This window comes from Plutella xylostella, chromosome 7 (assembly GCF_932276165.1).
Source record: "Plutella xylostella chromosome 7, ilPluXylo3.1, whole genome shotgun sequence".
Taxonomy (NCBI): Eukaryota; Metazoa; Arthropoda; class Insecta; order Lepidoptera; family Plutellidae; genus Plutella; species Plutella xylostella.
Genome location: NC_063987.1, coordinates 7513100 through 7538966, shown reverse-complemented (window position 1 = coordinate 7538966; position 25867 = coordinate 7513100). Strand labels below are relative to the sequence as shown.

Genomic DNA, 25867 nt, shown 5'->3' with positions numbered 1-25867 from the left:
ATAGTTAGTTGATAGCTCTTTCCTGAACCTCTAAATTAATTATTGTTATATAATATTAATATTTATATATATATTTTAGTTTTATATATATATAGTATATAGGTATATATTATGTTTATCTATATATTCAGAACTTATATGTAGTTACGTATTTTATATTAGGTATATTTGGTAATTATTATTAAGTGACTTGTTTTTAATTTTGTAGTAATAGTGTTGTTTTCTTTTTGCACACCTTATAATAAAATTTTCTTGCACCTCCTGTGGGTTGACTGGTAGAAAATGCTTGTAGCATTAAGTCCACCCTTTGTACACTTATTTTTATATTTGTGCAATAAAGGATTAAATAAATAAATAAATAAAAATAAAATACGGTGTTTGAAATATAACTCATTTAATTACAATCACCGGCCGAATGTTCTTTTATTTATACTGAAGTAATTCATTAAAAAATCTTTAGGTAGATTAGGATTTAATTATTTTTATTCTCCATAGTAAAAAGTCACGTGACCAACTAAGTTTCTATGAAAAATGATATATTTTTTTAGCGAATATTTAAATTCTGTTTTCAGTTTCGGGCTTAGATATACCATGCTGCACATGTAGCTTTCAGCTTAGTATACCCTTTTTGCCACACCTTGTATAATGGTTTTAATAAATATACCTAAATAACTTCGTAGGTGATTATAGGGTATCTATAATGCCCAGATAACTGAATCCTGTAGGTGTAGAACTTGCAAAAATTATCAACAGCCACTGTAGCTTGCGACGTTATTGAAGAACACACGTAAGCTGCGCTGAAAAAAAAATAAGGCAAATTAACGTCTTATTAATAAAAATATTTGTTTTTTTTTAATATTTTTTAATATATATATATATCATATATATATATATATATATATATATATATATATATATATATATATATATATATATATGATATACGAGTAGGTAGATACGAGTAGTAATAACGTCATTTCACCTAGACTATTTGTTTGGTAATTTATTGTCATTTGGAGACCACAGCAAACAGTGGAGTAAAATTTCTTATCAGTAACTATGACTTATAGCAACAATTACTTGAAACTGCGAACTTTTGTGCGAAAAGGGTAGAGTAGAAATACTGTTCATTAGTGTATTCGCCTTTTTCAATATATATGTCCCATAACCAACCTCTATTGTTTTTGAGCGAAAGAGATAGCTGAGAAAACAATTTGGCTTTTGTCCAAAACCGGTTTGGTCGGACGGTGCGTTTGAAACTTGTATGAAATTTCACAGGGTGTGAATTACTTACATAGGTATTTAGTTCAGAAACACGTTTTTGTCGCTTGTAGCTGATAGGTACAAATGAGTTTTGACAAGTAAATTGGCTGTTATAACTTTATCAACTTCAGCACCACAACACTGTACAGGCCTAGCATAAGCACAATACCATATGAAAATAGTGATGAATTCTTACCCAGGATTTGTTATCTGGTAATCATGTATTCGGAGCCATTGCAGTTTTTAAGCGCAGTACATCAATGGAGTCATGATAATTTATCGGCGCATTACATCGATAGGCTGCGTTTTCACCTGAAATAATAATGGGTAGGCTTATAGGTAGGTTACACATATATTTTTTTAATACATATATTTATTTGCCTAGTTTCATTCAGAAATACAAACAATAACGCCTTTTTTTGCTATTGAGGAGTAAATATCCACATTTAACCAGGACTACCATATGTAGGCAATCGATGATACTCACATATTTTCGTATCTACTAAGATATGTACATGAATGCCTTGATTGCATGTATGCACAATTTACTCGCTCATAGTGTAAAATTGCTAATTTAATAACAATCCCCATACATATTAAGCATAGATATTAAAAAAATAATTTGGCTACGTTACTTCAATAAAAAATCATGTTAATAAATAAGCTGAGCATAACAAAATGGGATGGCTTGCTTTGATATTGAGTATTAAAAAGGATACTTACTTGCAATATTCAAACATAGCACTCACTAAACACTCTTATCTGCATCCACTAATATCTTTTAGAATATAACATCTTGAATATTCATTTGCGTATAGAGCACTCACAATATTTTAACAACCAACAATAACACCGATCGTGACCATAGTTTGCACTAAACTGTAAACAAATTATCAAACAAAACATGCAAAATACTAACCCCAACTTCACCGGTGGCGGCGCGCGGCGGCGGTCACATAAGGGACGTAATAAATACCGGTTTGCTATAGTTTGTCAAGATGTTATGCGGTCGCTCACGCGTTCTATGCGTGCGATGCATGCCGGTTAGAAAGGAGACAAGGATAGCAATATTTGTCTGATCACGGGATAGTAAGGGATGACAATAACTGACCTAGGTACTACATCGCCGTAGTCGTCATCGCTATCGTTTGTCAAGATAACAGAGATAAATGTGTGCGTGTATAAGCATACGTTTTCTCTGTACACAGTAAGATAAAGGCTAAGAGCAAAAGCAATAAAATGTCATACCCAAGATTAGTTTAGATACTATTGATGCAAAGTATGACGAAATAAATGATTTATAGATAAATTCGACATGAGTACTTCAATGCTACGGTGATATTATTTTTGTGTACTGGCTTGCTTTGGCATTCTCGTCCACTTTGATTTGTATGAAGAATTTGATATAATTATTTAACAGCTTTTATCAAGCTTAAAATTATAATAAATAGAAGCGACTATTTCACGACTATTTTTTGAGACATAATTCAATCCGATAGTCATAGTAGTTCCAAAGATATTCGATATTTTCAAAACCTCCAGCTATAATCCTCCACCAGGGCTGCAGCAAAGTACCTTTATATCTCTGCTATCTTTTGGCGACTATTTCTGAAATTTGGCATGTCATTACGACTATTTCACGACTATTTTTTGAGACCTTAACCAAGTCGATAGGCCTTACCGTTTGTTCTGCAGAGGCTGGAGGATTATAGCTGGAGACCTCCAGCTATAATCCTCCATAAAGTATAGCTCTAACTCCGAAAGTATGATACGACTATTTTTTTGGAAAACACGACTATTTATGACTATTTCACGACTATTTTTTGGCATCATCAAAAATAGTTTCTATTGAGTTTCAATTTTGGAGGATTATAGCTCGAGGGACGTGACTTATGTGGCATAAGGCTCGTTTCGTCTAAAACTCTTTAGGCACAATCTTTAAACACCTAAGTTTCGTTTGCTCAAATTTATGTTCGTCTATACCTATGTATAATCTTGTTTCTCGTAATGTTATCTTAATAAATAATATATTAAGTACGTAGTAAATGTACAAATTGTGGTATTTTTCTCCTACATCCCGAAAATCACGATATTGTATGATCAAAAAATCGAAAGTTAACGACCAATATAATTATTACAAACCCCATGAGATCGAAACCTAAAAATAGGTGCGACGACGAGCAAAGCGAGGAGGAGCGTGTTAGGTGCACATGTTTATCAAAACCAAAGCGGAGCGCAGCGAAGCGGAGCGGAGCGTTTTCCAAACAGCGGAAACAATACAAGGCACCAGTTTGCGCTATGTAGGGAGACGCTCCGTCAAAGTTAAAGCCAAACGAATATTATTACTTTGTATAAACCTAATAAACCTATGCCATAGCATTATTAGGCTATTCAAGATTTGGCCATACCATTATTAGGCTAAACAATGTTATGCGAAATAACTTTTTACTAAACGAGATTTATGCCATACGATTTTCGGCGTAACGAGACTTTGACCAAACGTTACTATGCAATACGAGATTAGGCAAATAAATCTTATGCCAAAAAAGGTAGAACCGTAATCATACATATAAACCAAGGATTAGGTATAGGTAACCAAAATACATATTATAATAGAAATGTCTGCCAATAATACAATAGAGATAACAGTACACCACATAAATTTTCATAGTTAAAATCTCGACAGTCGACATTCAACTAATTGGCATAGCAATTTGAATACTCGCCAAATTTTATAGCACATAGTTTGGCGTAACTATACATAATGTGCAAATATTAGTGCAGGTCATTGACATATTGAAGACAAGACTTGTTCTAAGGTGACCGACATAGCTCCGTATCTAGTTATCTAGCCCGGTCACAGCTGACGTCATAGTATGAAATTTCTTCATTATTCTGAGTTGCATAGTTATAATGATAATGCAGACAGAAGTAATTTACTTTCACTGGACTACCACTCTGAGGAAGTCTGATGTGATGACATAGTAAAATGGTTTAATAGGATGTTACAAGGATCCTATTATAAAACCAATGTTAGCTCTAAGTAATTCTTAGCACTAATAAATATTTCCAGAATCATACTCACTAGCTTTTCAATATCAATGGTACATTAGCCTACGAAGTAAGTAAGTATAATATTTTATACAATGCACAAGATGCAAAATAGTCTTTCCTAATAGCATATCATCAGGTATGGTTTAGATCTGTAATGTAAACATACCTTCAATTCGTTCCGCTAAACAAAGTACAGTTTAAAAAACAACAATAACAACTTTTGCCGAATTACAAACATTACAGTCATTTGTCGGACGTTACAAATTGCAAGGTTGAAGATAACTTTTTCAAGGTCAATATATATTTTCGAATCACTTTGTACGCTATCGCGAAGTGAAAAGACTTGATTTTAACTGGACGGTGTGGTCTTGTCAAGTTTTAGTGATTGTATGCACAGTTTATGCTAATTCACTCAAACCAGTGCTGTTTAAACAGGTGGTATTTATTTGTCTTACTGCTTGTGGTTTATTTACTTTTTTTGATAGGTATAGTCTTCAAGTACAGTTACAGTGTTATAGAGTTTTTTTTATTGAATAGGTTCTAAAACTGCGTATCCTTTCTCAAAGAATTCCCACGGAATTATTTTAATAATTATATTCTACCCTATTCTGTAGAAGGGTGTAAATGCCTGCCTCTCTCGAATGGAACCTTTGTGCTTATCCCCAAGGTCTAAACTCCCTTTCCAAGCTTGGACCATCTCTCACCATGCTGTTCCACTGAAGGTTAGTGGCTGTATGCAGGCCTTTGCCCAGCAGTGGGAAAACATATATGCTAATACATGTAGATATGCGGGTGTCCTCACGATGTTTTCCTTTGCCGCAAGAAGTAAGCGGATATCGCTCCTACGGGACGCAATATATTAGGGGGTTTTTAATAGCCATCCCGCATGCTTGATGAAATCAACACGCTATTAAAACACCCGTAGACCCGCTCGCATCTCCACCACCGGCACTGCTCACGATTACCCTTTAATATGTTATCTTCTCGTCCTCCCCAGCTGCTGAAGTGCTCTCCGCGCAGAAGCCGCTGGTGCGCTGCCGGCCGTTGCACGCCGCCACCGCCGAGTCGCGCGGCAAGGCCAAGAAGTGCGCCGAGTTCCTGCAGCCGTATAGGTCAGTACCATGGCACATAGCAGGGGTGCACCTGTATAGTTATACCGGTCGCCATGATGAACAGATTCTATGAGGCGGCTTTTATAGATCGCAGAACGGAATCGGCTACTATGATTTTGAAGCGCATTCTTCTTAGCGTTTTGGTATTAGACACTAAAGACCTGTGACTGTGACGTCGATGAAAATTAAAACTTAGGTGTGCTTCGGCATTTTCATGAACATCAGCCCCATGTTTTCTCCGTTGATTTTCGAATGTCTCCATTAGACACCTTCTTCTTCTTCAATCCCGTTACTCCTCCGAGGAGTCTGGGGCTGACTGACACCAGGCGCTTCCATCCTTCTCTTTCGTGGGCGCCTAATGATGCTATTCTAAAAATAACTTTTTTTCTCCTTCAAATGTATAACAAATTGTTCTTTCCATTTCCAGACAACGTCCAGAGACGTGCACGGCGCTGGCGCGGCGGCTGGTGTCGGGCGCGCTCGGCGTGAAGTTGAGCACGGCGCGGCAGGAGCGGGCTGAGGAGAGGCGGCTCATCACCATCGCTAGAGGTGAATCTGACCTTGCAGACTACGTCCAGAGACGTGCAACTTCCACTAAATGGCTGCAGCGGGACGGGGTGCAGAGCGAAAATCTGCTTAGAGTATAACATAGGCTAAATAGCGTCAATTTTTCCCAAAACTGCTAGGACATTCAGCAGTCTGGACCAACGAGCTTAGATAGTTAGCAGTGGCTGGATGAAGAGAAGAGAAGAAGTGGAGAGTTTTGTGGCGCTTGTTGAGAGACGCCTATATCTACCAGTGGACGGTTGATAGGTGATGGTTATATGTCGGGGGCTCTCGGGGTAATGCCCTGGGTAAAAGCCCAGCACGATGAATCAGGAGCGGGCTGAGGAAATAAGGCTTATCAGGTGAGGGTTTACTTTTCATCGTAGAAGAACAGAGAGAAAATTAGGTTACCAATGAACGAAGATGTTCGTTGAGTATAACTGTTCTCCCAGTATTAGTTTATTAGTAGTTTAGTGTCTAAGGCTTAGATTATAACAATAAGACAGTTTAAGTTATGTAATCAACCTCAGGCCCATATAAATTGCTTATCAATCTTATCACGGAATTATACATCCATATTATTATTTTAAAATACCCTCACATCTAACATAAATAAGCCCTAAAAGACATATAACTTTCTTACACCGTGCTGACATCTATAAAAAACTCTCCAAAGCGTTTTCTTTCCTCCGATTGTTTATCATACATAGCTCACATAATTCACGCAGCGACCGATAGATGGCGTTATAATATTCATCAATAAATTAACAACCATACATTTCGTACTAGTTTTCCGTATCTCCTTTCGTATCTTCTGTAGGTTGGAAATGCTCTTGGCATTGAGCCCACCTGTTGTGCATTTATTTCCTATATTTGTGCAATAAAGAATAAAATAAATTAATTAATTTCGAACAATTTAACCAATATATTTTACTCTCCCGTTCCAGAGAAGAAACGTCAGGCGGCGTTACACAAGGAGGCGGCGTGGGACGGCTCGCTAGGGCAGCCACTCGGGGACACGTGAGGTGAATTATACATACATACATAGGTACAGTCAGCTGCATAAGTAGCTGTACACTTTTGTACCTTGTCAAACTCACAAACTACCTATTTGACGGTTCGTTATGTAGGTAGTTTGACAAGGTACTAAAGTGTATAGCTACTTATGCAGCTGGCCGTACATATGCTCACGACTGTAATCCTCGAAGGGGTAGTCAGAGGTGACTCGCAAGCGAGGCACCCGCTTTTCACAGTACATTTGTACTCACGCGATAGGTCGCGAGCCGTGTTGCCGTTTTTGAATGAGTACAATGCACTTAGGATTTAGGATATACAATATCTAGAATCTAGATGTGCAGGTTTCCTCACGATGTTTTCCTTCACCTTTTCACTGCACGATTTTCAATGCTCGAACGGTGAATAACATCAATAATAGGCCCTCTGCAGGGTATTTCAAAAACTAAGGGTGACTTGCATCAAAAATTTAAACAAAATTAAATCAATTGCTGTCCTACTCAGTCAGTATACTGTCAATGCAAGAGAATTTTGCAACTTTACCGCCACTAGAATAAGTTTCAAATAATAAGTTAAATAACATAATCTATTTCATAATTTCCAGACCCGCCACAGGCCTTGCAGAATCATCATGACTTCCTAATAAATAAACGCTCTCAAATAGATAATATAGATTTAAAACCGATAGAAATTAGAGTATTTTATCATAAACTCTTTGTAGCCTGTTGTTAGCTACGTACAAGGGGTTTTGCACTTTAATCTATGTGTCATAACGGCTAATATTAAATTGAACTTTCATTCACATAATGCGCTTTGATAGTCAGCCTTGGAAGGGTTATTTCTTATGATAGGAAAAAACGTATGTTTATGATAGTTCGTGCAATACAGAGATTATTTCCGTTACTTATGCAAAGAACGCATCGTAAATAATGATATGTATATATATTTTAATATTTACAATCTTTCTATAAATATTAAATAAATATTGAAACCTATTTACCATCAACATTATTAACCTAACGATCATCTGTAGTTCTGAAAACTTGTATTGTGATGTTGATAATATTTACACATCATTTTATCCTCCTGACCCCGAGAGGTATAAATGAATACACTGTTATTAAATTTAAAAAAAATTAATAAATTCACTACTGAACTGTTTTGTCACTTTGTCAAAGAACAAATTGTTTAAGGGATAGGTACTTTATAAAACTTTAAAGGAATAATAGGGATACTCCATAAAACTTTTAATATAGGTATTTTTAAACTATATATTATATTTTTTTTCAATGTCCTACTCATAGCACGCCAGGTGTCAGGAGGTTATGAAATACTTTTTAGTAAAATATGGTTTATACATGATAAAGATCTCAGCATTAAAATTTTACCAAACATAAGGTAAGTATCAGTACATTTGTCAATTAAATAGCTCGTATTTTCCATACAAAATGAAATGAAGGCATAGATGTATACCTAATAAAAAATATATTTGGTTCAAATTTGGATGTCGTTAATTTGCATAATAATACTTTGAGTTATAAGAGGTATAAGGTAACGTTTATCTGCCCTATAAAATATATTAAATATTCTTGTAGCTATAGCATATTACATTTATTAATTATCGTATAGTATTTTAAAACCAAATATTAGTATTGTATACATTTAATACATAGTAGATTCTTGTTGCAATGTTAGAAATAAACTATCTGATTCTGATATGTATAATATTTAAATATGGATCAACACCAAAAAATACTTTAATATTAAATTAATATGGAAAGTTGAACTCCCTTTAGCGGATCATAAGTATCCCTGATTAACTGTACGAGTAGGTACAGTTCGATCCACGTAACTTGATCAATTTCCCAGTGACATTATTTTTGTTTTTCATTATGTTCCTAGGCTGTAAAATTGGCTTTTTTCTCAGCCAGCATCGTATACATTATTAAATACAATAAGGCGTGTCCTATGATGTGATTGTGGCAATACTATACTTTATAAAATATAGTATGAGTCCTATGAGGTTTGTTTGACAGCGATGTTTATATCAAGTAGATTGTTCTTTATTGTGTCTTTGTTTGTCACAGTTTTTAACTGTGTAAATACTCTAAATAATTAACCACCGTAACGATTTCAACACTGAGTTCTGGCACTGGCCGAATTTGCTGTATTAGTCACACACGGCATAAAGCCACAACTAAATTTGAATAGATTATAGGTCTCCATTTTTGGTCAAGTTGCGTGAATCGCTCATACACTCATACTCATGGATAAAAAAATCGGATAAAGAAGAGTAAATACTCGCTCTTATCTTAGATCCGTATACTGTACGTGTATGTACTGGCCGCCATTTTAATATTATTTCTTTATACGCACGGCTTATATACGACACTCACTAGTAAATATATAAAATGGTTATAGACATATTTGTCATAGTTATGTGTTGTGAATATTTTTGTGCCTTTTTATCTAGTCTCATTTTGTTTTTAGCTTATAAATATACTGACTGCAAAACCCTTTGACGTAACTTTGTAGTTTATAGTATATAAATAAAATAGCTAACTCTGTAAGACCGACATAATAAATACGTATTTACGTTTATAATGTTTTTATTAAATGCATAACGTTTTTTAGGCTTGGATAATAAAGTTTGCACGTACTTTCATCTTAAATAATATAAACCATTGTTGTTTTGCATGGCACTAAAAAGTGTATTTAATCATTTATATACAGTGTTACCACAAAAAATGAACGGGTTTGTTACTACAGACCTACAACTTTTTTGTGTACTTATCTTAAAGAGATAGATATTTGTACATTTAATAATGTAAATTGGCCCATGATCTCTTTGTAATTAAGCCAATAAAGTTGATTATATTGTTATAATATGCTATTTCAAGCGCCAGTTTCACAATATGACGACCGAATGGCGTAGTGGTTGGTGACCCTGACTACTGAGCCGAGGGTCCCGGGTTCGATTCCCGGCTGGGGCAGATATTTGTTTAAAGACAGATATTTGTACTCGGGTCTTGGGTGTTGATATTTATATTTAGTATCTATCTATCTATGTATTTGTGTAGATATATCAGCTGTCCGACACCCATAACACAGGTTCTGCCTAGCTTGGGGTCGGATGGCCGTGTGTGAGATGTCCCCACATATTTAAAAAATTTAATTTAAAAAAAAAATATCTGGGTTGAAGGGCCCGTTGGCCTACCCTTATCATTTCACAAACCGTTAAGCAATGATAATAAAAACAATCATGTCTTTATTGAAAACATGCTACAGTTATCTAAAACTGTTACCTGACAGGCTGACAGTGTGAGGTCCCATTAGTTAAATTAACGATCGTCCAAACTCCCCAAAAATTACGAGACAACGTACCAATGGGCCCTCGCTCTTATTCAGGCTTTGTTAAATAGGCCATAAGAGGCACTGAAATTTACAGAAAGGTGTAGAACAATATACTCGAGTCACAAGAGCTGCTTAAGTGGGTACAAAGGCAGCTAAGGAATTAACTCATAGATTCAAAACTTGCCACTTTAATATGAGCAATTGGTTGTTACATTTACTTTTAAGTGAAATATTAAACGCAATTGTGAACATATCACAAAGGAAAGTTATACTTACTAGATGTACGTATGTTTTTCAAAAATATATGGAGCCTGAAAATGGAAAGCGTCTATTGGAAAATGCACTAGGATTTGGAACGGGAAATGTACAAGCAATGCAATAATTTATCGGTTATTTGTAAAGATAAAGTAACTAGACAAGAGTATAATAGTGCTTTAGGTCGCATAGCACACATTAGAAAAGTTATGAATTGAGACATAGAGTGTGATAAGAGAACACCAAATTAGCATAATGTATCTTAAATCCGAACGTAGGTATATGGTCGGTTTTGTAATAACAAAATAAATTTAACATTGCTTTACTGAATATTTTAATGTAAGAAATGGAAATCAATGTTTGTTGGGACGTTGTTTGATAAGTAAACTATACAATATTATTACAAATTATAAAATTTACCTTTATGGTAACTTATTTAAATATTTCCGGTGACTAAGGGAAGACTATAAAGAATCGAAAATGCAGACTATATGGCAATTAAACAGCTTTCCAACAAATCATTGAATTATTTTAAACAGTGTCTTATTAAGTCCTTGAATAAAGTATGGATGGGTTTTCACCGATTATGTACAAAACTATATTGATTATTATCCAGATAAAAATATTTTTATAATATTGTCAAAGTTGTTCTTGATAAGTGGATGATTATTAAATAAAAGTTTTGTCTCATTAATATTTTTCGTTTCATTTGACTTCTTTTAACAAAGTATGTAGTTCACGTAGAATACCTTGCTACTAAGCGGTCAGCCATTGGATGGGTGACCAATTTCAAGTGGTGCTTTTCTGGACGCTTCCGTGCTTCGGACGGCACGTTAAGCCGTGGGTCCCGGTTGCTGCTTCGGCAGCAATCGTTAAGCCTAGTCAGAGGCCTTCGGGCGGCTTGAAAACATCTGACAGTCGGGTTGCCCACTTACCCGACAACTCTCTCAGCACAAGCTTGCTTGTGTTGGGGTCCACCAACCCGCACTTGGCCAGCGTGGTGGACTAGGCCTAAACCCTTCCTTCATTGGAAGGAGACCCGTGCCCTAGCAGTGGGGACGTAATGGGTCGTGATGATGACCTTGCTACTAAATTATAGTTATACCTAAAACCTTAGTAATCTTTATTTAATGTACTGACCACTATATCGTTAGCTACTAAGCCCCAATTTCGCCATAGTCAGTTAGATAATAACGAGGGATTAGTTCATCAATTATACGTCTTCTCCATATTAAATTATTGACAGATGAGTCAAAAGACAACCACTAATCACTGTTTATGATCTAACCGAGTATGGCAAAATTGGGGCTAAAAGTCAGTACTTATACAGATGATTAAGTAGTAAATATATGAAAAGTGGATCTTATACTCGACTGAAAAGCTTAAAAAGCAAAGGATAAGTAATTTAAAGTGGTAAGTATGTGTATAATTTGGTTCTACCTTTTTTAGCCCAAGATTTATTTGCCTAATCTCGTTTTGCATAGTAACGTTTGGTCAAAATCTCGTTTCGCCGAAAATCGTATGGCATAAATCTTATTTAGTAAAAAGTCATTTCGCATAATCTTGTTTAGTCTAATAATGGTATGGCCAAATCTTGAATAGCCTAATAATGCTATGGCATAGGTTATAAAGTAATTATATTCGTTTGGCTTTAACTTTGACGGAGCGTCTCCGTACATAGCACAAACTGATGACTTTTATTGTTTCCGCTATGTTGTAAACGCTCCGCTCCGCTCCGCTCCGCTCCGCTCCGCTTCGCTCCGCTTCGCTGCGCTCCGCTTTGCTTTCGACGAACATGTGCACCTAACACGCTCCTCCTCGCTTTGCTCGTCGTCGCACCTATCTTAAGGTTTCGATCCCATGGGGTTTAATGGTCATTGACACTTTCGATATTTTCATCGTGATTTTCGGGATGTTGGAGAAAAATAGTACAATTTGTAACATTTACTACATACTTACTTATTATAATATTTATTAAAATAATATTAGAAGAAACAAGATTATAGGACATAAATTTGAGCAAACGAGACTTAGGTGTTTCAAGATTGTGCCAACGGGGTTTTAGGCGAAACGAGTCTTATGCCACATAAGGCTTGGCAAAGTGATGATTCGGCCAAAAAAGTTTAGACCATACGAGTTATGCGAAACGAGTTTTTGTGCAATAAAGATTAGGCGAGATGAGGGGAACCCGTATAATTTAGTACAAGTACAGGTCAGTTCAGTAGGTACTTCACTGTACCTTGTATTATATTTACGTTGAACCTAAACAGGAAGTTTCACAACCAGCTGACCTGACCCAAAGCCATTGTCGCTAAAACAATCATGTAAACCTCGATTAAGGTAAAATAATAAACAAGACAAATTTGGGTGTCTATAAAGTTCCCATTAACGAAACAATACCAGCAGTTTGACTTTGAAACAATCGACAAACGGTCGCCATGCATTTCGGTCCCGAAACTTAAACCGTATTTTAATACTAAACAACATAGCGATTTAATTATGTTCTCAACAACACTAGTAGTGCTACTCGCATCACATGTGGCATCAGAAACTCAGAAGATGTCTTCAGAAATGTACATCAGTAGTCGACAGGCGATAAATTCGATGCCGTATAAAAATGGATACGTTTATACCCAAGTGAACAACCAACCAGGATATCTCGCCACATTTAACTCTGGAAGAAAACGAAGATACGACTCCCAACTGTTGACGACATCGGGATTGAGCCAGCCGGGAGGGAAATACTGGGATGAGCTCGCGTACGAAGATCTTAAAAGACCATTAAAAATGAAGAGAGACGCAGAATATGAACGGTTGAAATCCCTGATGTACTACAACGAACCAGAAGAAAACTTAGCGTCATACAGCGTGAATAACATACAGAGTGACAGTCAAGATGTTAGAACGACACCAGGGAGCTCCTATGAAATGTGGCCGTATTTATTGGCTAATTATGGCAACATGTACTATTACAGCGATTTAGATGGCGATCACGACACAGAAGTCGATAATGCAAAAATAAAACGATACGCTATGCACGAGATCCCAGTATATGAACATATAGATGACGATGCGCCAACTGATATTGTTATTAAAGGAGAGTTGCCAGATTTTCCATCGCCACACAACCATAAATATGATCCGCCGCATATTCACAATCACAACTATGACCACGATGAAGATTCCTTCAATTTCAACATTGATGCATATGGGTTTGATGAGGGTAAAGATAAATATGATTCTGATAGTCATATATTTGATAATCATGGTCCATATAGTAATGGGGATCGTACAAAAGACACAGGTTTCGATAAAAGACTTCTGTTCGATAACAGTGAGATTGGAAATAAAGGAAATAATCACAATAAAATCGATTATGAGCAAGCTGATAAAGATTACAGTGGACGCAAGCACTATGTTGATAGATTTGCTAATAAGTTTGGTGGTGAAAAACATAGCAAAGACGCGAACTATCGTTTGAAAAGATTACAAGACAAGAATGAAAAGAAGAAAGGTTTCCATAGAGTGTACCACAAGGACGAATACAAAATGGACAAGGAATTCTATGACAACAATGCACATTTGCTGGAAGAAGATGTGAAGGGTAATTCAGCTCTACACAACGGAGGTTCTATAGCTGCCTTGGAATCTCTCGCTGCTGCAGACGTTAAGGAAAGGAAGAAAGCTTATGACAGGGCACATTCTGCAGAAAATGATGCTTTCAACAATAACCATAAGGGTCATAAATTGTCTAGTGGTGTAAACAAAAAGTATGATCATTATAGTGATCATTGGCCTCACGATAAAAAGCATAGAAAATAGGGAAGTCTTTGTTCACTTGAAGATTTATAAAACACTTCTATAAGTAAATGTGCAGTGTAGTGAACTCATCTCAATCCCATCTTTTCAGTTAAGTATATTTTATTTCTCGAGTGGAGACCACGAACAGGCAAACGCAGCGTGGGACGCCCTCCTGCCCGCTGGACTGACGACCTTAGGCGGGTGACGGGTAGTGGTTGGATGAGGAAGGCCGAGGACCGAGTGTTGTGGCGCTCCTTGGGAGAGGCCTATGTCCAGCAGTGGATGATTATTGGCTGATGATGATGATGATAATTTATTTATGGTACATGAAATGAGTAAGATGAATCTGTAATCGGTACTTGTGTCAATGAACGTTATAACGAAATGATAATTGTAACTCTGGCCTTAGTGTATTTTTAAGAAAATCAGTCCTATTTTATTATTGTAATAAAATATTGGTTCAGTATTTACGTAATTTATTTTACCTTTAATATAAAATCTTTATAAGTTCTACACCTATATCACCTGTATATCGCCATATTCATAAAGAACTAGACAAGCTATACTTTACATTGGTGTGGTAGCTTGGTATGGTAAAAAAATAAGTCAAATAATAATCCAGGAACCGAGACGCTAACCTAATCAGAAGAGTTCATGGTTGCTTATCTATAAATCCCATTTTTTTATTTAAGTTTTACGTAACGATATGTTAGTGTAATCTTCGGTCTCGTATTGTGATTTAAACTTTTCTTCTTACAGTGGCGTCTTCAGCACTGTCATCGTCATCACTGTCGTCATCTTCCTCAGACTCCTGGGATCCAGCCTCTCTCACATACTTTTCAACTTTGAGGGAATTCAGATCTGATAAATCTGCTTTGGATAACACAAACGCGTAATTGCTTTGTTTCAATAAAGTAGTCGTGCCATTTCTGGTAGCGTTTTTGTTACTTTTTACAGAAGGCCGAACAGTTGTCTTCCCACACTTCCCACTTTCGCATTTCGGCTTTTTCTTCTCTTGAGCAATTCGAGGCTGCGATGGTTTGCCTCGTCCACTGAACTCGTCGTGATTAAAGTCAAAATCGTAATCGTCAAGATTGAAATCATCATCTTCATTCCCATCGTCATCATCAGCACGGCTCTCCCGCGACGGATTTTTCATCATTTTCGATTGAAAATCTTCATCGTAGTCTACTTCATTGAATTTGGGAATCGGTTTTTTTACTTCAACTTTCTTTGACTTTAGATTTGAAGTTGTAGTAGATTTACTAGTTCTCACTTGAGTTGGTTTGGTTGGCGCTGGTTTCCCAGGTTGCAAATGTCTCTGAGCTCTTGAGCCTTTAATATCTGCACCTCCGTTGCCGGTATTAAAGATAGATAGTGGATCCTGATTAATACCCTTTGACGTTCTTCCCTGATTCACTCTGCTCGTTTCATTAGAAAGTAATCCTTGATGAGCTCCCTTAACTTGAATATTGGTACTTTTGCTTGATGTAGTAGATATCGTGCTAGTAACCAGATTTGCTGACAGCTTTTTCGGCTCTATAGGGCTTGATCGATCTGCTTTGTTTCTTGATAACTCTGCAAAATTGTTGGTTACATCTCTTTGGGGGTACACAGTGACCGAAGGTGATTTTTGAGTCCTTGCTTCTGTCACATTTGCTACTTTGTTGAGAACTGTTTTGTTGATTTGAGACGGGAGTGTGGGGTCGCTCCGAGTAAGCCTCACAGGATTGAGGCTGCTGGCTTCAGTCACGGCTTTCTGAGTGCTCCTGAAGGCTACTCTACCTTCAGCCTGTAGGATTGCTAATGACACCACAAATATAGCGAACATGAGTCGCATTGTGTCCCTGTAGCGAGCTCAGATAGCCAACTGAATGCAACGAGAGATTATGTGTAATGTAAACTATGAGATGTTTCAAAATATTGCTTCATTGACTGCTGTACGATTGGTTACGCCGTGATCTAATGTGCCTTGTGAATAGTAGTGTTTTGATAACATGAGTCTGTCCTCTCATTATTTATTATACTTAGGTAAGGTAGGTACTTTTACTAAACTTCTACTACGTTACGGTACGTTTCTAGTATTTGCAGGTAACGGTCTATTCTATTCTACTCTCTGTGGGGGCGTATGTACCTGCACCTGGCTCTCTCGAGTGGAACCTTTGTGCATATCCCCAAGGTCTAAACTGCCTTCCTAAGCTTGGACCATTTCCCACCACGCTGGTCCACTGCGGGTTGGTGGGTTCACATATCTAGATGTGCTAAATCTAGATATGCAGGTTTCCTCACGATGTTTTCCTTCACCGTAAGAGCGATGATATACATAGTACTTAAGTTAAAAGCGAATTCGAACCCGCATCTCTTGCGTGAGAAGGCAGGTAACGGTCATATCGTGAAGATACAGGTGACCACATCCAATGCACTAAGCATATAGTTAGAAGTATTACATTACACCTGACCTGATAGAAATAGAAGTGGTGTGGTTCTTAACTCCTCTGGATATCTACTAACTGTATTTTATTCAAACTACTTTGGTCAGAGCTGTGGAATGTGTGCTATTTGCAACCGTCCGGCTGAAAATCTATTGTTGATATTTATTTGTAAACTTCTCAGCATAAACAAACAAACACGCCGCCCACCGGTGTAGGTACTTACCTACGTATAAGAACTTAATATAAGGCCATACACGCCAGTCTGGCAATCACCATCATGGCGTCTTCACACGGGCTCGTGGCTGGCCTCCTGTGCCTCCATATAGCGTTTTGTCACTCCTCTGTAATGTACAGCAACAGCGATGCCATAAGGATCAACGGGCAAGGCTCCAAGTATATCAAGAGTCACAAGAAGTACACAGCAGGAGGCAACCACTTGAAACGCGGGGGCAATAATGAAATGTATTTCAATCTCGGAAGCCCCATCAGCATCGACAGCAATTTTGCAGCAATACCAGAGAATTACTTCGGAAGAAAGGACATCAGTGATTTGGATTACAACATGAGCGGCGAAATCGAAGAGAGCCCGACTCAACGAAACGATGCGTCGAAAAACGTGGAGCAACTTAAAGAAAACGATGCTTTGCCTATTGCAGTTCCGAAAGTGGTCCCGACAATGAACCACAGGACCGAGTCCGAAGCGAGGATCCGTAAGTTCTACCACACGAAGTCTCAGAATCCTTTCGAGGAGAAACTGCGAGCTCCGAAGGTCCACCGAGTCAGCCACACTAAGACCAGGAAAGACTCGAACAAGGTCAAGCGACGAGGCATCTCTCACTCCTTCACAATCCAGAAACCCTCAGACGTGTTCTTCATCAAGTCCATCATCTTGCACAACAAAAGGAAGATAAAGAACCCTGACATGGCATTTTTACATGAGAATAATGTCAACAGGAAAGTGCGTAGGTCCAGAAGTGTTACTAAGCAGGAACAAAATGGCAAAACAGTAATGGAAGAGGAAGCCATGAAAAGTGATCAAAAGCGGGATCAGATTGCAACAGTGTATTACAGGCTTAGTCCGAAATCTAAAACGCATCTGAATGCGTTTATAATAATGAAAAGCATGACTGATTTCCCATCTATCAATCGGTCTAAGTACGTTCGGCGGTACGTTAAACAAAATTAGGAGTAATTGAACTGAAATGTAAATTTTCATTCATGAAAAAGCTACGTTAAACTTATGATACAACCAGATACGTCAACTAGTGTATCTAGCAATATCATGTGATTAACTAAATATGGAAGTAATAAGTACTTACTGCTACTTTATTACTTCCATTTCTATGAGATTAATTCACTACGAAATATTATCACACTGAAATACATGTCATGTGTATTTCAGGTGTCCTGATCATAATTTGGCTAGTCCCAAATACTTCGGTGTAATATCTATTTATATCTACCCATAGTTAAATAACAATAAAAATAAGTTTTAAAAATTTTGACTTACTGATTTCATTGTAGATAAATGTACTTAGGTCGCACGCACACCCCATCCTTTCAAATTGAAATTAATCCACGATTATCTAAAGGTAGGTAGTAGAGTAGGGGTAAGTACCTCATTAAATTTATAATGGAATCCTTTAGTGATAGATTGAGCGCCCATGAAAATAAAATCTTTATAAGAGTAAGGGTGAATTCGTCCAAACATCACGTTACACGAGAATAACTATACCGGAATTAAAATTATACGCGAGTAAATATCTAGGATAAGTACATTTGCATTCTACCAAGTTATACCATGATTAAATTGAATGAACGAGGAACGAAACTGTAATGCAACTAAAATAAAAATAGCTGCGTTTCAAAGCATGCAATAGAAATGACATGCCAACTTAGTTTGAATGGATTATAAAAGTATGAAATTGTTTATGTTTTAATATTTTATTCGCTGTTGTTATTCTGAGACTTTGCCTTTTAACGTACTTTTGTTTATGTTTTGACAGATGTGTTTATATGTCATTATGACGGTTTTCTAATCAGCTGATGTGCTGCCGCTGCCGCCATTACAAAATTACTCTCGGATAAGCTCGTTACACGGTCAATTTTGGCGGTATAACATTTTATTCTTGGGATAAGCTAGTTATCTTGGTTTCAGGCATTTGTTAGTCGTATACCTCGAAATCAAAAAATCCTTGTAGCTTTTCACCTATTCGCATTTCGCCGCGATATCAAAATTTCTGAGTAGACTTTTATTCCTGTGGTGTAATTTTTGATCGCTACTGACAATTGTCTGAAAAAATCATAATAGATTTACTTTCCTGCCTGCCTTCACTGTAGTCGTTTTTCACCTTGATGGATATTTGTTTGTAATGCATTATTAGGTACATATCGCGATATTTCTTTTACACTACAACAATATGCGACCCAAATAAGATGCGACATAAAATACTTACTTGCTATTCAAAATATATGCAACTTAATAAATAAGCTATTGATAATACATGCTACATAAAAATTTGCTACTGTTGTAAAAATCTGTTAAAAATATATGCTAGTAACAAAATATACTACCGATATTATACGCTACAACAAAAAACGCTATCGCGGCGAAATGCGAATAGGTGAAAAGCTACAAGGATTTTTTGATTTCGAGGTATACGACTAACAAATGGTTTCAGGTTTGGTAGAATGCAAAATCTGCTTACTCGCGAGTAACTGGTACTTTACTCGTGAGTAAAAAGTTACTCGACGTTGGCCGAATCCACGTACAAAATAATTCACTCTAGGCACTTGTTTGTTATTGGCGAACGGCCTTCACCTAGACCACACAACAAGAACCTCACCTTTTTACGGCGCAAATATCGAATGCGCAGCTATGTACCGTATCATTATACAGGGTTTTTCATTATCATTGACACAGAAGACATTGCTCAACTTCGAGAGTTATCTAAAACCGGGCCAGTACGAATGTCGCCGTCCTATGCAAGTGCATTTGCTATATAAGAGTTTCACTTGACCTTTGCCATCATTGTTGCAACGACCACCGCCAAAACATGTCGCGGCAGACACTTCTAGTAGTCCTAGCTATAGCCTCAGCAGCATGCATGGAGATGAAAGAAACTGTCGAGAGAATGGTCATGGTGAGGACCACAGGGTCGGACCTGCAGCCGGCTGCCACCGGGTTCATCTATAAGAGAAACAGCGACGGCCCAGCCAAAGTCACCAAGATGGAAGAGGACGAAGTACTGGAACATCTGAAGAAGCTTCCAGAAGGTCTCTACGAGCAGCCTAAAGCATTCAAAGCCCCAATCCCTGTAGCTGCTGGGCCGTTCTACGCGAAGGAACAGGATGAAAACAAAGCAGCATCACACGCCAGCGCAGCTTACGTGATCCCTGTGGTCGAAGCTGTGGATGAGGACAAAGAAGACGACAAAGTAGACGGGATCGCCGATGAAGACTACAGCAAGATATTCGATGAATACGCTTCAGACTTCGACGATTATTTGGAAGACTTTGACGATGCGCCTGGATACTACGGTTACGATGACCATCATCACGATCACGACCATTATAACGAGCACGGGGGTGGCTCAGACTACGGCTCTGAGGAGCACTCGGCTCACGGCGGGAAAGGGCACCGAGACTACGCCACCGCACACCACTACGCGAAAGGTGGCGCCGGGAGTTATGACAAAGGCAACCGGGAAGGCTTCTCTGTTTCTGGCGGAGGAGGATACAAGAAGGACTTCGATGAGGGTGACTCGTATGGCTCCCACTACGCATCAGGCCACGGCTACAAAGGCGGCGACCACGGCCACAAGTCGGCTCACAGCAAGGGGGAAGAGACAGACGGATACCACAAGGTCTTCGCAAAGGACGAGTTCAAGAAAGACCATGACTTTTACGACACAGCTGGTCTCAAAGGTGGCTTCAACAAATTCGCTAACGGCAACAGCTTCCATGGATCAGACGCCGGAGGGTTTAAATCAGGAGGTTCTCACGACTCAGGGCATGACGAGGCAGCGTTCGGTGAGGGTGGCTTCAGAGATGAGGGGTCAGAGGATGAGCACGGGGTGGCCTACTCCGGGGAGTCAGGAGAGGAGGCCTACCACCACCGCCACGGAGACTTCGGCAGTAAGGGAGGCGCGGGTGACGGCAAGTTCTACGGCTTCGAGGTCAAGCACCGGTGAAATGGAGAGTGTTATTGCGTTGTTGTTGATTTATGTTTGGTTGTTGTAAATATTAATAAAAGTTATGCGTACATTGATTTTTAAGATTGGAATTTTGCTCAATCATATTGTACTTAATATGGCGTTGCACCATGAAGCAGAATTAAATATTGAAGATAGGCCATTTTACTGGAAGGAGACTTGCTTCTGAAGGCACCAAATTTATATTTAGCAGGACGAAACATAAAATTCTTTTATGATAGACAGAAAAAATATATTAACAACTTGTCGCATTCCAAAAGAGGCTAATCCCATCAGTGGGCGATTGATGATGGTGGTGATAGAAGCTGATCATGATGATGATTCCAATCTAAATGCAAGTTTGACAGTACCTAGGTACTAACATTTAAATGTTGGGCCTTAAACATCGCCCTATGAAATGCCTTCTTCTACAATACCTACATATTATACACACTGCTGTAACGTAAACATAATTATGTAACTAAGGAGAGAATTCCAGAATTCATATAGTTTAATTCTCTATTAATTTCATGAGTGTAGCGAGCACGGTTCGACACCGGCACTATCGACTTCTTTCCTACGTGCGTCTTACATTACAGCAATCTGTAGGTATATCTGCCCTTATAACCAATCATCTGTATAATATGCCATCCGCTTGCCGAAGTAAATTACCTATAACTAGGTACATAGAAAAGAAAATTACATTATTGAACACATAAATCGGACATACCTACTTATATATATATACACTAGAAACAATACACAATAGGCCGCCTTATCGCTAAGAGCGATCTCCAGGCAATCTTACATACCTATGTATTGATATTAGGTATGTGTGTAAGTGTTCCTTGTATATATGTCGCAGTAAGATAGTTATAGCCGTAATATAGTTATATCCCTAGGGATATGATTATATACCGGAACATAGTTATACGAAAGCGATTCATTACTATGTCACTAGGAATATAGTTATAAAACGGACCAAGTTTAGTGATATAGTTATATTACTAGATTAAGTTTAGTGAAATAGCTATTTAAGTGAAACCAAGATCTCACCTTACTTGATAAGAAATAAAAATATATCAAAATTACTGATTAGTTTAAAAAGATTTGTTTGATTAGTTTTAATTGTACTTATTGTTAATGCCTTTAATTGCAAAAAATATGATTGTTTTAATTATAAGTAATTTCAATTACTTTAATACTTGTTCATGCCACAAAGTATTGTAACTGCAGGATACCTATACGTTGATTTTTTTATAAAGATAAAACCAATATAGGTACTATCCTTTTATTTAATTCTATGTGGTAGATTCTTTCTATTTGACTAAGTTTAATCAAGTAGTTAATATATTTATAACGCTGAACTTAATCTAGTAATATAACTATATCACTAAACTTGGTCCGTTTTATAACTATATCCCTAGTGAGATAGTAATGAATCGCTTTCATATAACTATGTTCCGGCATATAATCATATCCCTAGGGATATAACTATATTACGGCTATAACTATCTTACTGCGACATATATAACTTCAACATCTTAATTTTCAAAGATCATAAAAATACAGAAATATCGTTAAAGGTTAGGCTAGTCCACCGATTTAAAGACGGTCTGCGGAAAATGGAAAGACCTATGCTCGGGGTTTATACAGGATGTTGCAATGGAAACTTTTTCGACTTTTTACTATGGAGATTTTTTTTTTCGCGAATTTTGATATTCGGATTTAATTTTTGGCTGATGTAACATGCTGCACACGTAGGTTTCAGCTTAGTAGGTATACCCTTTTTGCAACACCCAGTAAGTATATTCTTATTAGCGACTATGGGTGACAAAATGCTATACCTAGTAGCGTTTCATGGATGGGTCACCGTGGTGAAAGGATTTGCTCAGGGTGCCCCAGACGCACACTTTTGTTAAAGTAGCTACAGTTGATACGTCACCTTCAGTAGTACCTAAGTATACGAAAAGTCGTAAGTCGGGTTTCTCTGAAGGACCACGTCAGAAATGAGATAAGTACCTAATTCTCTTGAGAACCGATGGTGTAAACGAGTTCTCGAGTAGACTACGAAAACAAGGGCGTACCCAGGATTTCAGCTAGGGGGGGGCAGCTCTTGAGATGATGGTCGGTCGGGTATATTGAAACAAAAATCATGAACATGTCTTTTATTAAGGTCAACTCGACTGTAGCAATTAACAATGTCGTAACTGACTTTTGGCCATTTTTCAGTTTATTGCACTAGAAGGTCATAATATCAATAAGGAAGGTGTTAGAAAAGTTTCAGCTCTTAATTATGAATATTTCCCGATTTTTCTTGTGGAAAAAAGTCGGATCTGTTCATGGCGAACGCTTAACACTGTCGGTAAGTATATTGCGACACTGTTCCCGGGGCGGGCGAGCGGGGCGGCCGGTCGTATCTACCACTTCCCGCCATGTTAGCGGGAGGAGCCCAAGTTGCATGATACAATTTTATTATGTGGTCTTTAACACCAATTAATTTATAAAAATAATGAAACTATAATGTTTTGCTCTAAATAATGGCAGACTTAGTGTATCAAGGAACGGGTAAAAATCTCAAGACAATGTATGACAGAAATTAAAGACTTGTGTACAAACATGTTCCATTAAAACGGATGCAATCAAACAAATATATATTTTTATAGCATCTTACATTAACATGCTTGCTTAATACAATGTATTTTTTTAACAATTAATATTTTATTAAAATTTTCGTATGGAAGTTGTATAAACAGTAGGCAGCGTTCCCACTACGCCGGACCGGCAGATCTGCCGAAAACCGGACACCGGACAGAGTGTTCACATTACATCGGATCCCGGAAGAAATTCAGACAGTCCTCAGTTGAATTTGGACCTGCGCGCACAATGGACGACGAAATTGTTGTGTGGTGGTATCTTAATAGAAGGCAAAATAAAAGAAAACATTGGGTACACCCTATTTTACGGGAAAGATTTTCCATGCTTTTCATTTTACATCCAGGGGCGAGGGGAGCACGAGCGGGGCGAGCGGGGGACAGATACCGGCACAAACTCGTTCACATTACTCCGGGCCCGGTCGTTCTACCGGCAATTCGTAGTGACAAAACGTTCGGTAGAAATGCCGGGCTCGGCAAAAATGCCGGAACCGCGATAATGTGAATAGCTTCATATAAATTGTACAGCCACTAGCTCTTCCGGCAGATTTACCGGCGCGGCAGATCTGCCGGTCCGGCGTAGTGGGAACGCTGCCGTACTGAACAGGTAACATTGTAGCAAACGGCACATCCAACAGTATTAACTGCGCATCATTTTAATTTTGAGTCGGATGTACCACATCCCACATTGTTACTTGCTTGCGTTTCAAGTACTACTGTTGTATATGGTATTACCGACTTTATTATTTGTTATTCTTTCCCTTGTGATTGTCGGTTATGGAAGAACCAACCTTGTTATTCGTACATAATGTTAAATTATTCAGTTGGATGTGGTACAATGTACCATTATTTTCTCTAAACGTTGTAAAATCTCGACCGGCTCTCTATAAAAGTTAGAGCCCAGCCTCATTAGAACCTCATTGACCGCGTTACCAGTAACGTGTCCAAGCTAGTAGTAAGTATTGAAATTGAAATGTATGGTACCGACGGTGTGGCATCGTCGCTAATACCATACATTTCCATATACTGCTTGGATACGTAGTTGCTGATGTGACCATGGCCTAGTAAGGAAGGCCTCTTGCTGTAAATTTATTAAGGGCAGATTTTTCAAAAACAGTTAAAAGCTCTGGTATCTGCAAAAATATTTTACTTTAATTTAACACTCACATCGGAGCGGTGGTAGCTCAGTCGGGTAAGCGCCCGCTTCTCAAGCAAGAGATGCGGGTTCGAATCCCGGCGCTGACATGTACCAATGAGTTCTTTTAACTTAAGTACAATGTATACCCTCGCTCTTACGGTGAAGGAAAAACATCGTGAGGAAACCTCCATATCTAGATTTAGCACATCTAGATATGTGAACCCACCAACCCGCAGTGGACCAGCGTGGAGGGAAATGATCCAAGCTTAGGAAGGCAGTTTAGACCTTGGGGATATGCACGAAGGTTCCACTCGAGAGTGCAGGTACTTACACCCCCACAGAGAATAGAATAGAATAGAAACACTCACATCTTTCGGAATCCCGTACATAATATTCCAGAGTAGGTAATTCTGTATGGTAAACTGAAAAAAAAGATAATTTGCGTAGGTATATCCCTTAGACTTTTTTAATTGGACTGAAGGACCACGTGGTTCATGATTTCAGGAGCATTGCTTTTACATTCTGTATGTTTATAGGTACCGATATTTTATTATTTATTTGTTGTTTTTCGTCAATAAAATTCCTAATGGATTTGAAGATGAACTAGTGCAGTCACGTGCACTGTAAGCTGCAAGTTTCTCGGCCTCTTACGGTACAGCTGCAAGATATGCTAGATCTTTAGTGATAACAATAATAAATGACATCAGCGTGAACATCCAAACGAGCTTTTTGAGACACTTTCTGACTCCTCATTACAGAATTCCAGGCTCCAATAAATTTATCTGATTTCCCACTTTCACTTTCAATATCCCCCTTACATCTCTCGTTAACAGGCTACCCAAACAATACAAACTCATTCTCTTGTTGTACTCTTTAATTCTCTATCGTGATCTTACACTCAGTCACTGTTTCATCTCTTTCCAACATCATTACTCTCACCTTTCATTCCCTTCATTTTTAAACAACATACCGGAAAGTTACTTATTTTTGCAGCTGTTCTACCGACGATGATAGTAAGACTTAATTGTCAGCGTACAGCATGCACTTAAGA

General features: G+C 37.9%; 4 protein-coding genes across 5 annotated transcripts in view; 3 read left to right on the top strand and 1 right to left on the bottom strand.

The window, feature by feature from the left end:
- LOC105382597 (coiled-coil domain-containing protein R3HCC1L) overlaps window positions 1-8065 on the top strand; it is a 35237-nt gene extending 27172 nt beyond the window's left edge. For both annotated transcript variants that reach the window (XM_038106641.2, XM_038106642.2), the window contains 4 exons: window positions 5315-5429; window positions 5857-5978; window positions 6923-7000; window positions 7594-8065. In XM_038106641.2, coding sequence (XP_037962569.2) covers window positions 5315-5429; window positions 5857-5978; window positions 6923-6999 — 314 coding nt within the window. In that variant the 3' untranslated portion in view covers window position 7000; window positions 7594-8065. The remainder of the gene's footprint in view (window positions 1-5314; window positions 5430-5856; window positions 5979-6922; window positions 7001-7593) is intronic.
- A 4631-nt stretch (window positions 8066-12696) lies between these two features.
- Window positions 12697-14519, top strand: LOC125488753. The gene has a single exon (XM_048622128.1). It carries the CDS (start codon window positions 13098-13100, stop codon window positions 14418-14420), a length of 1323 nt encoding a protein of 440 aa, XP_048478085.1. The 5' UTR covers window positions 12697-13097; the 3' UTR covers window positions 14421-14519.
- Window positions 14520-15138: 619 nt separating this feature from the next.
- On the bottom strand, window positions 15139-16489 carry LOC125488807. The gene has a single exon (XM_048622293.1). The coding sequence runs from the start codon at window positions 16237-16239 to the stop codon at window positions 15139-15141; it is 1101 nt and encodes a 366-aa protein (XP_048478250.1). The 5' UTR covers window positions 16240-16489.
- A 3115-nt stretch (window positions 16490-19604) lies between these two features.
- LOC125488756 (heavy metal-associated isoprenylated plant protein 34-like) lies at window positions 19605-21830 on the top strand. The gene has a single exon (XM_048622138.1). The coding sequence runs from the start codon at window positions 19888-19890 to the stop codon at window positions 21022-21024; it is 1137 nt and encodes a 378-aa protein (XP_048478095.1). The 5' UTR covers window positions 19605-19887; the 3' UTR covers window positions 21025-21830.
- Window positions 21831-25867: the final 4037 nt, after the last annotated feature.